This window comes from Anas acuta, chromosome 4, assembly GCF_963932015.1.
Source record: "Anas acuta chromosome 4, bAnaAcu1.1, whole genome shotgun sequence".
NCBI classification, from domain to species: Eukaryota; Metazoa; Chordata; class Aves; order Anseriformes; family Anatidae; genus Anas; species Anas acuta.
In genome coordinates this window covers 2,742,179-2,758,170 of record NC_088982.1, presented here as the reverse complement: position 1 = coordinate 2,758,170, position 15,992 = coordinate 2,742,179, and the positions used below count along the sequence as shown (strand labels likewise).

Below are 15,992 nucleotides of genomic sequence, written 5' to 3'. Positions count from 1 at the left end.
TAGGATAGGATGACAGTATCTTATTTACTGAAAAGAGATACATTTGCATGACTAAATTATCTGTCATCACAAAATCCAGTTCTTTGACCCAGCACTTTCCACAGTAACATTATAATAAATCTGTCACCTGAACGTTTGGCAAAAAAAGGGTTTTCTTTTCTATCCTGAGCTGCTCCATGCAGACTTGTAATTCCCACAAGGCTCAATCATCCACCATCACAAAATGTTTGCCAGCCATTTCACTAGGCATCTAAAGTACCACCTATGTGAAAGGTGGGTGAAACACTCCTACCACAAGAATAATCATTTCAGTGTTCTCTACAATTTTGTCCATTTCTAAAAACCACACCCAAACAGCTCCAACAGGAGCCTGTCAAAAGCCAGGGGAGCTCTGACATTTGCTTTTGTTTTAGAATGAATTGAATCCATCTTCACCACCCAAGGAAAATGCCACAGCAGCTGCCTTTGCAGATTATCACATTGGTAGCCCTGAACTTTCAGATCAAATGGAAAACCTCCAACGCTGCAAGCTCAAAGACAACCAGATACCACTGGATGCCACACAGGTCTAAAAATAATCAAGTGGGCTGGAAACACATCTGTTCTCTCCAAGATCTCATTAGGGCTTCTAATTACATCCAAATAATGGAGAGGACAGCATGAATGATTTGACTGAAGAATGATGGGCAGTCACTGTCTAATGAACATTAGGGAAGAAGTTCAACTCCTCAGTAATTCTCTTTCAAAATTGCAAGATAGTGTGCAGTACTCCTAGATTTACACATTAGACACATTTTAAGTCTATACCTGCTCTATTTGACTTGATTATTTACAATGGAATTCAGTACTGACCTTATAGACCACCTGCACAGCATCACTGCACTAGATAAAAGATAAGGAATCCTCTTTAAATTCACATGGTGCAAGGGAAAATCTCCAGCTCTGCCCTCCCTGAGCACAGGTCTTCGGAAATCAGACCACAAAGCAAAAAGAAACATTACTGATACCTAAGAGGAAAGGCTCAGACCACAGCTTCTCAGGAAGACATCTCACAGGCTCTGCAAAAGGAGAGTCATTTGCCTCTTCACCAGCTAGATATGTACCTGTCAGCCCACATCCCTTTGCACAACAGTCAGCATTAGTAAAATCACAGACTGTGCTATTCCTCCTCAAGCTATTCTGGACTATTCCTCCTCCTGCAGGTGGAGAAGAGGTCACCATTATCAACTTCCAAGGTCTGGCTGCTCAGGAGACTACTGGATATCCTTCTAGACCTATTCAGACTTCCAGCAGTCCAAGGCAGAAAGCAGAGTGCATGGGAGAATGAGAAAAATACAGCCAAACTCTGCTTGGAAAAGTTTCGTACCTGATTGGGATCATTCCTATCATGATGAGTGGGAAGATCATCTTCATGTAGGGCAATGGCGACATGCCAAAACCACAGAGAATAAGGAGCTGCAGGACCTGCAAGCCTGTGAAATAGTGGATCTTCCTCTGGGGCACTCTGCGGATGTAATGTGTCGGAGGATAAGCAGTCTGCAAATGGAAGAATAGCATCTTAGACACAAAAGAACCTGGACTTAAGAATTCAGCACACAGCACAAGCTTTTAAGGAGGTCAGTTTATGTACACTGCACCAACAGCCCTTAATACATTCAGCTGAACACAGGGTTTGTAGGGTTAAAGCACATAACGAACAAACTGCAGCATTGGCAGCGACACGCAGATGACTGGGCACTAGAAACCTGGAGGAGAAAACACCACACAACCAAGATTGCCTTGGGGAGCATCTGGAGTGCAAGAAAATATCTCGATAAGTACAGTAATGAGATTCCCCTGAGTAGGATTATCAGGGCTTTGCAGCAACATGTGAAGTGCCTGTGGGGGTGCGCAGAGGGTGATGGTAAACAGATACGTTCAAGTGTTGGTACTGCTGGATGGTTTCTCCACCTGAAATCCAGCTCCTCATCATTTTATAGACTTTTCTGCTTGCCCTGGTGGTCCCATTTTCCAGCTGAACCCTGGTAGGGGAACAGCAGGAGATGAGATTGCGGAGGTGCTGGAAGAGGCTGTTCTCAGACTGTAGCGATTTTCTCAACTCATATCAGCTACTCATTTTTGAGAAAGAGGAAAAGTGACATTAATAGGCTAAATATCACTCGTGGTTTCCTCTGACAGTTACTTGCTCATGTCTGAGCACAAGCTTTGACTCACTGTCTATACATCAATGAAGAATATGAGCGACTGTCTGCTGGCACTGATACAGACTCAATGGATTTCAGATTACGCCATGACTCATTAAAAGGTTTCCAGAAAAGGGGGGAGATCCATATTTGAGAATGTTTTTTAATTTTGCAAACTGAAGCTTGGAAAATTCCACGCATAATTTGTATTAAAACCAGAAGTAATATTCCACATACATCAGCAACTATTCAATCTCCACTCAAAAAAAATCAACGTGACAACCATAATCTTTACCCAGATTTCACAGTTTTAACCTGAGATGTAATATCAGATCAAGAAAGATTAGCAGAAGTACAGAGCCAAATGTTGGGCTTATTAAGCCCTTGACCCTCGTTACATAAGAAGGTGAGCTGGAGACTCGTTATTGCTCCAGGTACCACCTACACTGCAAACGAGTGCCTTCTTCGCACTTGTAATACAGATGGCTTGAAAGCAGATCTCCCAGATTTGTTTTCATCCCACATCAGAAGCATTTCAATAATGCAAGTCGTTTCATTTCGAGTCTAAAATCCTACCTCGTGCTTCACACAGGTCAAAACAAAAGCGTAAAATGAGGCAAGAATGACCTTTCCTGAAGCTTTGTTGTAGAAAAGTCATCACTATGCATCTGCTTTTTTGTTTTCATCTTTAAGCTGAACGTACTCTGTAGCTGACAGATGCCACAGGAGATTTTTAAGACTTACAGACACCTTGCATGCAGTGGGCAATAATTCATGCAGCTTTATTTTGAAGGTAACATTTGAATGTAATTTTGTTTGTGCTCTATACAGAGAGTTTAGGGGGTGTCTTCCCAGGTAGCAGCTCTCCCAGCTGCATCCATGCACTCATTTTTGCCTCCTGAAGAAAGGTGCTCCAGAGCACTTCTGGAGCAGACTGAAAAGAACAGGATTACCTGGGACAGTGCTCTGAACAGGAAAGCTTTAATGCCTTTACAGCAGGGAAAACACAGAAAAAAGTATGCAGAATTTGAGGTAGACGTGAGATGCAGCACAATTCTATGAACAATTTAGCTACCACCTTTTTCTACCCAACAAAAACCTTGCCACTTTTGTTGTTTGACACTGTGTTCTCCTCTCACTTGTTTATCTGCTTCAATGCAAAAGATTTCTCTTGCTCACATCTCAGTGGCAGCCAGACTAAACCAGACCCATCAATTTTCACTCCCTCTTTGCAGAGAAAGGTGAAATAAATACGCAAGGTGCAGGCTGAAGATAGAAGCCAGTTTCCTGAGCTTTGGAGGTAACCCCATTCCCAACACCATCAGCTTCCCAAATGCCTGGCATTGCTTGGTCCCAAGGTTGTAAACATGATTTCTCATTCCCATTAGGCTGGTGCACCAATTTGTGTACCTGTTCTTTGAGCAGGAGAGCCACCCTCTCAAAGAGCTGGTTCCCATCAATGGAAGTCAACGCGATGTAGAGGAAGAGGCCGTAGAGGACTGGTTTCGGGATCCATTGGAGAGGAAAAGGGAGGAGCAGGAGCGAGAGGCCAACCAAGAAGTTGGCCACTAGACTTGTCAGCCTCGTCTCCTTCACGCTCACAATCCTAGAAGCATGAGAACAGGAATTAGGGGAGAAGGATAATACCCCAATACCCACATAAGCTTATTACCGGGGCTCACAGCTCGGCTTAAGCACAGGACACGTGCCACTCGGGAAAGGGAAACTCATCTCCAGCACACTGAGATCAGCACTTCTGGCCCCGTGCTGACACTGAGAAGGCAGAGCTCTGCTGGATCCGGGCCAGGCACTTAATCCACAACTCAAACAGAGCACCTGGAAAAACGCCAAATTCCCCTTCTCCGAAGCTCCAACAGATCCTATCCTGAACTAAATTGCCCTCTAAGCTAATTCTGTTTAGCACATTGTGAGAAAACAGGCAAGAATCCTCTTTCTGGGCACTAATCCTTCCCTTGATTTACCCAATGGATATGCAATTGGCTTCTGTCCAAAAAGAAAACTCATTGAATTCTACGGGAACTAATGAACCTCCTGTAAAAAAGAAAAGGATGGGCTGCACTCTGCCTGAGAGTCAGCACTTTTGATGTACACAAGGATCTCCTTGTTTATATGGAGGGGAATATTGAGAGCACTACGCAGGGAGAAGTTTAATTCTGCTGCAGATTACAGCAGTTGTGCTGCAAATTGCCTATTACCATGCAAAACGTGTAATTAATTAATGCAAATTTTCTGGAGTTGACAGACCACAGACTGATTTTTTTTTATGGGAATAGAAGACTGACAGGAAAGCATGCAGGAACTTTCAGAGCCTACTTCAGAGTGAGGGGAGGTTGTTTTTCTTGCACTCCAACTAAACCTGTGAGCATTTCAGTTTAGCTTGAAAAAAATTACTAGAGACAATAGGAGGAAATAAAACCCTCATCTCTCAAGAGTGCTTAAATAGAGAAAAGGGAGATTCTTAATTTTTTTTTTTTTTTGAGAACATAAATCCACCAATTCAGTGGATAAGCTAGTGAGTAAATCCCCTATTATCAGGTGAAATTCTCATCACAGGCTGTTTTGGTGTCATCTACTGGCCTCATTCCCCGCATGCAAGACCTCATTCTGAATTAACCCCCTCCACAAAGTGCTCTGAGGATTACCATAAGAGCCAGCCTCAAGATCTATGAAAACACATTTCCCTCTTTTACATATGTACTGCTGGCACTTCATAATCCCTTCTGTCCTAAAGGAGATTGCTTCACAGTGAATTCTTTCAATATTAAGTTTGAGTCTTCCATTTAAGTAAGGTCAGGTCAAGCTGTTTATATATTTAAGAATATAAGGAAGTTGCGAGGGGATGGGTGAAGAAGTCTTCCACACCTGTATTTAGGGGGAAATAACAGCCTAAGGTTTGCTCTTAGCATTTGGATAGCACAAGGGAATTAACATGAGACCTAATGAATAACAGATATTGTTAACAGAGCGAAGTCATGAGGACAACGCTTGAATTCCTTGGTGAGTAATGGGGCAGACTGTAGACATTTGCCAAAAGATGCACAGAAGAGATACACAGAAGGTATTAACCTCTAAGTAACCCCTCTTCCTCCTCCCAAACTATATTTAAACAGCAGAAACCACAGGTTTCCTCCTTCCAAACACACTTGTTCAGATCCTCTTACAAGTCTGCTATGTCTAGACACCCTCGCCCATGCCTAGAGAAGCCAGAGGAGATCAGAGCACATCTTCCCCATTATCTGCAAACTGCTCTCGCCAGCTCTGGAAGAACTGGGACATCAGCTAGGTGGATATAATTTGGCATCGTTTTCACAGCCTCCAGGCCTGTATCACCACAGAACAGAAGTCTCGGAGATGAGAGAGCCAAGCAAGCCCTAAGTGCAACTGCAGGGGCTAATTCAGACTAATCTGATAACACAATAAGGAGCAGGCAGACCACTTTAGCACTATCAGAACCACTGTAAGCCTCTCAAGTGCCACCTTAAAGCAGAATGGAAGGGATGCACTAACTGATTTTTAGCCCATCCAGGCACAGCAAGAGTTCCCCTGACTTTGTCTTTGGGCAAACTACAAGGGAATTATTTCAGAAAAAAATAAATCTCACTTCTGGGGATGCTTGTGACCTGCAAACAGAGCACTCGTATGTCTGCTGGGTTCCTTGTGAGTGAAGCAATGGAAACTGAAGTGCTTGGGATCAAAGTTAAACGCAAAACCATAACACTGGAATCAGATGCAAGCCTGAAAGGACAGGAACAGAACAGCCCAGAGTAGCAGCCCTTTGGTAATGGATTTTTGAAGGTCATGAACCAGTCTTCTCTTGGGGATGGAGCAATCAGCACTGGAGTGTTTGATCACATACAAGTTCTGCAACTACTCCTGTCACCTCCTGCTAAAGTAGTCTGGAACTTCTGATCAGAAGATAAAAGTGATCATTGTTTATCAAATTTGAAATCTTTAAAGCTCAACTTCACAGCGTAAAGCTGGTCTTCTGCTAACTTTGGCACCTCTCTTATTTCCAGCACAGGACATCAACACAATCATGTAAAAGTAACAGAAGCCACCCTGCAGCTTGCATGTGTTCAGAACCTGGTGTGGCTCTTGAGGAAAGAGCTCCAGAAAGCCTGCAATGGAAATGAAGTCATTAATGGAGATTAAAGAGCATAATCCAGGCTCATTTCCCTAGAATCCTTTAATATGGCTAGCATGGGATTAACCATTCCCAGTCTCCTCCATGGGCCGGATGAGAGCCTGTTTGCAGATTGCCAGATCAGCTCACGGGCTCAAGTGCTTACTCTACAGGGAACAAGAAAAGTTTGCTTTCATTTTGATAAATCTTTATTCTTGTTTATATCATCATCCTCACTGAGAGCTTTGATTTCAGTGAGGAGAGGAACCTGCTAGGGGAGCCAGCACAAAGAACTCCTGATTTCTGGTTGAGCTTCAGTACATTTTCTTTTCCAGCAGAGCTGGCTACGAAAAATACGACAATGTTGCACAGATCCTCCTGTTCATAGCTCATTGCTTCGCAGAGAACAAGCAGCTTTGGTCTCAAAGGCAGTTCAGACAGCTAGGCAACTCTTGTTCCTGTCTTCACTCCCTATATCCAGTTCATTGCACTCATTTATGTACCAATTTGCCTCCAGCAGAGCAAGAGCACTCAGTGAGACTAGTTCATCCCTCAGCCCTTTTCAGGGTAATTGCTGGAGCCATGTTCATATTAACATGGCCAGAGAGGGTTCTCCTGTGCTCCTTTGGGGAAACTGGGTGACAAAGCATGGGACAAAGACAGCAGGTAGTCCTTAATTCAAACATGGAACTGGGCTTTGTCAGGGAAAAGCCAGAGTGTAGAATAAAGACGACTGCAAAAGAAAAAACACCAGGTATCAAAAATCAACAATAGAAGACAAAAGTGAAGCTTGGCTCATAGGTTTCCAAGGATAATTTCTGCATCTCAAACAGAGCAGAGGTATTACAGAACAGAACATGGACACCACGAGCACCAGCATGGATTAAAACCCTACAGAACTGCTTAAAGCAACTCAAATTTTACATTTTTTCCCCCCCGAGGTAGGGCTTAGCATTGATTCAAGACAAAGATATAGTTGTAGGAGCAACTAATACTAATGGAAATAGGATCCCAGGAACTGATATGCCAGGAAAGGACTGCAAAAGCTCTGCAGGGAGCAGCTGGACTCAGCAGTTTCCGGATGTGGCATGTGAAATCAGCAATCTGAAAGGCAGCCGTGCCAGGTGGGGCTGGGCCAGAAGACACCAAGAACAGCATAAAGGCAAAATGGAAATTAAAAGGCAGACCCACTCCATCTCTTGAAGTAAACGACCACTTAGCCTCACTTTTGGTAAGCAGCAACTCCAAAAATGGAAACCAAGATGAGATAATTAAAACTAATGGCATGCGAGTAGAAATTACCACTTCTGAGGTAAAAGCACTCAAGTGTAATGTACTGAGATCAAGCAGACCAGATAATCTCTATTTGGGAGGAGGTTTCATAAGAAATTGGATTTTTATTTTTAAATAGGTGTCTGATAAGAAAGCATTTGACAACTTCGGACAAAAAACTTGTCTTAAAAGGCATGACCCAAGCATGGTTTCATGGCTGTTTTTGCTTAAAAAACAATAGAGTTTAATAAGCCTTTCCAAAAGATGGTGGAAGATTCTATGGGAGCTCTCAAATAACACTGCATTTTTCCCGCCCCTTGTAATAACCACCAGACAGGTCTAATGCAATGAATCAGACTGGATTTTTTCTGGTGAAGACATCTGGAAAAGTTTGGCCAGAACATTTCCTCGGCTTTCTATAGGGATAGAACCAAAAAAGGCCTTGGCTGGCTCTTTCACAGGACAATCTACACCAGAGCAGGCTGAATCCTTTCAGGCCACTTCCAGCAACCGATAGGAGCACATATTTGCGGCTCTCCTAAAACAAGTGCTTTGGTGAAGGGGAATGAAGCAGAGTACAAAGCCATGGTGCTTGGGGTGGCTTCGTTTGGTTCATTTTTCTTTCCACCCTCATCTTGGAAGATGCTCAAGACAAGAGCTAGCTCCCCAACCATGCATCTTGCTGTGCCCAAAGGATAAGGAAACCACAAATCGAAGTGAAGTGATCCAAGATAGCTCTGTGGCTCCTACTTACGTCTCATAGATGTGTCCATTTTCAACCCTCTCCTCTACGTAGGCCAGAGCACGGACGTGCATCGGGGAGTGAGGGAAGGCGGCGTGGATCCATGGGAGGCCAAAGACAGACAGCCCCGTGTTGATCAGCGCAACAAGCAGGAGGTCCCAGTGGTAGGCTGTTCCCTTCACCAACCTGAAATGGGTTTGTGTTGACACGTTACAAATGGTGCTAACAGTAACAGGGCTGCTCTTGCTGAACCTGAGCTGGAACACTAAATATCAAAGTGCACTTCCATGCACAGAGTGATTTCACACGCCTCCTGCTTTACAGCAGGCATTACTTGAACACGGATGGTAATGAAACTTGCTAGCTTTCCCTCAAAGCAATCATCTGCTGGAAAAAACAATGAGCAGAAAGGCAACCCACAAAAATAACAGCCCACAAAAATTACATCAGCATTTTGCCATTACATTTATTACTGCATCCACTCAAGACAAAAAGTATACCTGCTAGCAGAGTCCTCAGGGGCAGTGGTTTGAAACCTGGGCACAGGCTGCCAAACTAGCAACACTGGAATTTCCCACCTGCCTTACTTCTAACCCTGATCTCCTTCCTTCCCCACAAGCAGACCCAGGAGCTGAACACAGGCTTGGTACCCTACAATAATCCCCTACAATTATTTCTGCTGCATAAGAAAATAGGAGAAATTTATTAAACATCAGCTCTTCCTCAGTAGTCAGCCAAGTAGACATGCTCCTAATTTGGGGATGCTACCTCGCGTTCACCAATTTTGTTAGGGGAGGGTGAAATTGGCAGTCTCCACCAAGGAGTCAGCCACATCATTCACTTTGCAAGGATTTCATATGGAGCAGCTACTAACAGTGAACATGCACCTCATTTAGCCTTGCAATTCTTGCAAGGCTTGTCCCCTTCATGAACATATTTATCTGGTACTAACTTCTCAGATACTTTTAGTAATTTTAGATGAAGGCTAGGGAAGGGTCTCATACTTTGATACCCAAGTTAAAGGTCTATAGCCATGTTTCTGTTCCTGAGCTGAACCAGGGCACAGTCAGCAATTGAGCTCACCCCTACACAACACAAAGGATCAGCTGAATCAATCTCCAAGCACCACAAACTGGGAAAATGAACTCAGGCATCTTTTCAGTGTCTTAATGCAGCCCAGGAAGGCTCAGTTCAATACCTGACAGAAGCTTGGGACCACCTGAGATCCTCCAGGATAGTAGGTGCATGGAGCTAGCAGACAACACAGTACATCAAGAAGATCTGTGCCTTACGGGTATCTCAGAACAGCAGCAGATGCCAATATTTGGGCAGCAGAAATCTTGGGTGGGGATCAGTTTTGGAACAAAGACTTGTCTCACTGAAAGTGCTCCCCTCCACTGACTGAGGCCACGGGGTGACTAGGTCAGATGGATGTCTACTCTGCCTCTGAAGCTGGAAGGTGCTGGCAGGAAGGGTGGGATTCAGTAGGGTTGTACACGCTTCCTGCTTCAGCTTATGCTTGGAAAGCATGGCCCCTGCCCATGTGCAAATTTCTCAGAGCAAAGGCATCTCCCACCTTCCCCAGGGCTATCATTTGATTGTTCTGGCTGATGTTTTCTAAGGGTTTTCTATGTACAAAGGCCAAATGTCTAATACCAGCATCATTTTAGTCCCCGTAGAATACCTCAGGCTTGCAGCATGATGTGGTATACGTGTATTTTGAGCAATGGATGGGCTCCACTGAGTTTGTCTAGGTCAAGATGCATATAACAGCTCTAGGTTATCCTGGGTTATCTTCACAGTGCCCAAACAGCCCATTATCCCCTGGACTGTCCCCTACACATGCTTTGATTATTCCTTGGCAAAGCACATCAGTGTACTTTCAGGCAAGCATATTTTCCCTGCTTATTCTCCAGGAAGAAATCACTACATTTGGTAAGACACCAAAAACATGTTCTCTGTTTGGCTGGGATAGGCGACGGAATTTTTATTCTGTGATGGTACCACAAACACAAGCTGTCAAGTTCTATTTTTTCCCTCTCTACAAACCCATGCCCTGCTACCTGATCAGCATAAGCTCTGCCTCATATGTTATGAAAAACACTATCAAGAACTACAAAGAATATTTTATACTCTTTAAAAGACACTATAGAGGAAAACATCAAAATTAGAGAAAAACATCCTAGGAAAAAGATGACCCACTTACATTACAGATTTATGCAACACTAAATAAAAGGGGATATCTAACTAAAAGGGGATATAATCAAGACGAGGAAAAAAAGTGGTCAAAGAAAATCAGATTAGTATAACTGAATTTGAGCTCATCTTTTCTGCCCCAATTCAGTGCAACTCCAGCTGTAAGATGGAGAATGCTAATGCGCCATGCAAGGAGAAAACCCTCCCACGCACTACATTAGCAGAAAAATCCTAAGACATGGTAGTTTCCCTGACAAAGTCATACACATTCACTCTTGAAATCATCTGATTGCAGTTTGCAGAAAAAACAAAAGGGAATATTCTAATAATGTAATATCTCTGCTCAAGTTTATGCATAAATCAGACCTACCAGGTAAAAATGAAAGCACGATAGATATGTTTTACCTCACTTCTAATAGAATTTAAGAGTTTCAAACGCTTCTTTTCTGATGTTCAGCTGCAGTATATGGTGCTATGACATTTGTCCAGGTCACTGACTCTTCCTTTTCAAGGAGTTCTCTCTACTGCAAGAGCAGTGTACGTTTCCACAGGGGCCCGACTTTCCCTACACATCTGTTGGTACACCTATAAATCTCAGAACATACCAAATATCTACTCAGTGTTCACAGAGCAAAGAAGAAAATGCGCTGACGTGGTAAGTCACCGATGCTTTGAATTTTTGATTCACCACTCCAGTATTGGTTTTTGGGGATGGTGATGATGAGTTCTATCAGAATATTCCCTGAATATCTTCTCTAATATTCAGGCTATCTTTGGGAGAGCTACCAGAATGGAGAGGAGTTTACTTGAACAGCAAGGTGGAGAACATAGTGCTACAACAACAAATAACAGCTCGGTAGCTGAGATCCCATTGACCTACAGTAGTGCTAGGAAGACACTTGAGAACGCACTTCCGTAAAGGTAGAGGCACGCTGAAAGCATTACCTGTTCTCCGGGGCATTTGTGAGCGATGCCACGATGTTCTGCTCTATAAAGAAGAGCATTGAGAGGAGGAACCCCAGCCCCATGGCACTCATCACCGACCCAATGGAGAGGGACTGGACTGGGGCCAGCACAAACAAGCTCTCGGACGGGTTGTAGTTAAATTTAGACACTGGAAAGAGGAGGGGAGTGATGTTAGGATGCAACTTTCTTGACCAACCATCTACAAGGACTCAAATCATTTTATTTTTAACCCATACTACAGAGAACAAACAAAAAAAATTGTGACATTCTGGCATGTGGGAGCCAGAAGGCCAGAAAAGACAGGCCCATCTAGCTACTTCAGATTTTCTTCCCTTCTCAAGGCTTGGCCACCATCCTGACTTGATGGTTAATGTCTCCCTAGAACTAGCCATAACGTTTGAAACAAAAACGGAAGGCTTATTTTTCAAAGATGCAAAGCATTTTTAGATTACAAATCCTTATTTCTAACTGTAGAGCCCTCCTGCTCAGTTAATCGACTGAGCAAACATTTTGAAAAACTTTCCCACATGCAACAAGGTGTGCCCCTACTTTCTGCCAGTAGAAGTAATCCATCAGTAGGGATAAATTACACATGGCCACAACTGGATGGAATGGTCATCACAGAAAAGTCATTTCTTATTTGTTTCCATACATTTCCTCACATCACCCATTCACGTCACCACAGGACAATGCAATTCCTGTCCCCATTATCACTTCCTGATATGGAAAAGCTGATCTCTTTGGCCAATGAATGGTGTATCATTTTTAGATTTCCTCATGTAACTTAAAACTGCCCAGATGCTCTGCACCATTTCACCTAAATTAGGAAAACGTAAAGTGGAGACAAAGAGGACAAACTGGGATCATCAGCTCTACGTCTGCACAACTGGCAACAACAGTTCCTGTCTGCTAATTACTGTCCTTTGTTCTTTGCCAGAAATTGTTGATTCCCTTTGTTGTAAGAGATACACTTTAAATTACACTGAGATGAAAAGACAGGCTGAAGTAATTTATCTAGAGAAGAAACTTTACTCAGCCCTGTTTTGAATGAATTAAATTGATATTGATGAAATCAGAGCTGCTGGGTTAGGGGGAATACACACAGGATTCGCAATATTACATGGGAGAACTTTGCCTTTTTAAATAGCAAAGCCTTCCTGGGATTTAATTCCTCTTATGTACCCTAAGAAGCTTCCCCCAGTATTTCAGAGAACAAAAAATATAACTTACTTTCAATTTCCTTGAAGATATAGGAACCCACAACAGAAAAAGTCAGAACTGAAATCGGTAAGGCACAGTCGGACAGAATTTCACGGACTCTTGCATGCAAATATGGGCTGAAATTTAAAGACAAAAAACTATCAACACCACACTGAACAGACAATTGCTCGATCCAGACAGCATTAATACTAACAAATGAAAATTCAGTCCAATCTTGCCATTCTAAAGAGATGTTTGGAGCAAAGAATTAGTCTTCAATTCAGCTTAAATCCTCTGGAATCTATCGCCTTTGATGGTTGATGAATGCATGAGCAAAACCCAGAAGGAAACAAGAGATACAATGCAGTCCTGCAGCACCAATTGGCATCTAATTTCCACATCAGTTTAATTGCTTACTCAAGCATTTCCAAGAGTTTTTAAAGGCAATGGGATTAAAACCCATGTTAGGAGTGGCCATTTGACTTCCAAGAGTACACTGAAGGTACCTTCCCAGTAGGCTGTCCTACACCATAAGGGATTTTGCCCCCCCAAAATGGTTCAATGCTTATTTGATGAGTTACCAGAGTTCCAAACATGAAATGCATGATTCACCCAAAGCTTTCCAAAATGTCACTTGCGACGCCAAACCAAATACGGAAGGGCATCATCCAGTGACCGAACATTTTGTTCTGCTCTAACATTTTCCAGGTGGCCAGCCAAGCTCGTCTCTGGCTTTGGCTTCCACAGCTGCTAATGGAAGAGTTCCACCTGATTTCCCTGGGTCACAAAATCATTAGCGATTCCTCATAGATAATATGAAATAATCAATAGTCTGAGCTCTAAGACTAAAGTAACTCACCTTTTCTTAAACTGATAGAGCGTATGACCAAGCCAAAGGGTACCCAACATCAACATGAGACTAAGGACGGCAGTTTCACGTCCATAATGCACATCATGCGTGCCTGTTTGATTCTCTAGGGACATGGATCTGCTCACTGATGAATTCATCAAGAAGGTGGTATTGATGCCGAGGCTTGGAATAGCATCAGTTCGTGCTTTTTCCAAGTAACTGTCTCCTGTGCGCCCATGGTAGTAATATTTCTTAAAAACTGTACAAACAACCAACAGGCAAGCATTAGGATAGGTTTGTGACAATCAGAGCAAGTAAAATAATGTGGTTCTTTCTTGCTTGATCATGCAGCATTAACATTACGCTTCACCAGGTTTATAGCTCTACCCCTCAAACCAGTGAAAAGAAATCAGGAGAGCTGCTTCTCTCATAAAGCGAGCACTTTACAAAATTTTCACTTCTTTTGCCAGATAAAAAATTACACGGATCTAAATCAACAGGTATGAAGTGTAAGTGCTTACAGTGCTAATTATAATATTTTATTCCTAGCACTGGAATCACTGCTTTTAAGCAGCAAACAGACACCTACTTTCAAGCAGGCTGCTAAAAAATTACATCAGGATCTCTGAAAAAATTAAGAGCAGACAGACTGCCTGGATCCTTAAAAGGACTGCACAATGCACAGTAATTACTTTTCCTCCGGGGCTGGTCCAGATTTAAAGATAAGTGTTGACAATATGCAAAATCTGGCAGAACATTTAAATTCACACTGCAAATTGAAATAGAATTATTGAGCATCTGAAGTAAACCTGTACAAGTGAAACGGTAATGCCTCTGGAATTGTCCATAAATGTATTAGATTAGCTCAGTTAAGAGTCATTTATACAAGTAATTAACCATTGTAAATGCACTGTTGCTTTTGAGCATTTAGACAAGTCATGTTGCCATTCCTATGGCACTGGCTGGCTCCAAGCACATAAATATGGTGTTGGGGTGGTTTCACCTCTTTTTGGAGCAAGAGCCTGAAATGTCACAAGGAGCATGTAAAATCAGAAGGTAGGAGTTTTGTTTTGTAGCCTTGCTACTCCTGTGTTGTGTGACTGCAAGGCAGCACCTGCTCTTCCCCCCCAACAGGGAGATACAGGAGGATGGAAACCACCATGTCCAAAATTTACAGTCCCTCTGCCTTTCTTTGCTTTAGACAGAAATATTCCTTCAGGCTTTGCAGAAGGAAACTCAAAAGTTTTCAGGCAAGACCATCCCCTTTAAAACAGAAATACAGCAGTGAAACTCAGGCTATAATGCTCTTCATAACATTCTCCACCCTGCAGCCCCTCAAATAATAAAAACAGTTTCTGGAAACCCCAAAGCAGCTCAGCTTTTCCATCTGCAGCAGCTACAGGGAAAACAGGCAAAACAAATTCTAAACATTTGAAAGGAGACAAAAACAACCCTTAAGCATTCTTGCAAAGCTCAACTGGTATTTGCAGCCACCTTGGATTTGGCTGAAGCAGTTGGGGTTACTGCTGGTTTGGAGCTCATCTCAATGTAAGATGCCTCATGTTTATTTGTGATGCCATTTGAAGAGCAATTACAGCCCTCCTTGTACCACCTTTATTTTTAAAAAGGGAACTGAGGCATTCAACAGCAGGGTCCAACAGGACACGAAGGCCACAGGAGAAGAGACCTGTTACTTCACATTCAAAACATTTGTACACAAGTGTAAACATCACAGAAGAAAGTTTGCAGTTTGAGGTTTAACCTTCCAAGCTGCTCCCAGTAGCAGCAGCCAGAAATGAGGAGATCATTGCACTTTTAAGCATGAGAAAGCTTCCCCCAAGGAGTGATCCCGTTATGGCCTCTGTCAGCACCCTGTACTTGTGCATCGCGTGCTGCGGAAGAGGCTCTGCTGCTGTCATTTCCTCCCTCCATCCTCGCAGCTGTGTCCAAGCCGAGGCAGGACACCCACACCTGCTCTGCAAATAGGTAAACTGAGGCACGGGACACTGCCACGACCCGCACGCCAGCAAACAGGTTGCTGGTGGACTCACCGTTTCCGGCTCTGAACGTTAAAGGACACTCTTGTCATAAAAATTATGGAAGTATTTCCTGGGGATCAGCAGCTTGCCAGAGCTAGAAGCCTGTTGACTGTCTCAGCTGACCCTAACCATTAGTAAGTCCCAGAAACACGCACAGTTACTGAGCATAAACAGCACATACAGCTCTGCAACTACACAGAATGCATTTGAACACCTCTAATTAGGTTTGGACTCAAAATCCAAGTTATTTTGTGTTGGGTCTTGGGGATTTTCTCAGTTTACCACACACTGCTACAGCCCCATTAATACATTTTGGGCTGACATCTCAACCCTAATACATAGGAAAAAACTTTCCTGACTTATTTTGTGTGCTACACTCAGAATGTGTCAATACAGTAGT

General features: G+C 43.1%; 1 protein-coding gene across 1 annotated transcript in view; it reads right to left on the bottom strand.

The window, feature by feature from the left end:
* SLC4A11 (solute carrier family 4 member 11) overlaps positions 1 to 15,992 on the bottom strand; it is an 88,324-nt gene that overhangs the window by 5,396 nt on the left and 66,936 nt on the right. The window contains exons 15-20 of the mRNA XM_068679540.1: positions 13,563 to 13,812; positions 12,734 to 12,840; positions 11,483 to 11,651; positions 8,354 to 8,527; positions 3,594 to 3,789; positions 1,367 to 1,536 (exon numbers count right to left, since the gene is read on the bottom strand). Coding sequence (XP_068535641.1) covers positions 1,367 to 1,536; positions 3,594 to 3,789; positions 8,354 to 8,527; positions 11,483 to 11,651; positions 12,734 to 12,840; positions 13,563 to 13,812 — 1,066 coding nt within the window. The remainder of the gene's footprint in view (positions 1 to 1,366; positions 1,537 to 3,593; positions 3,790 to 8,353; positions 8,528 to 11,482; positions 11,652 to 12,733; positions 12,841 to 13,562; positions 13,813 to 15,992) is intronic.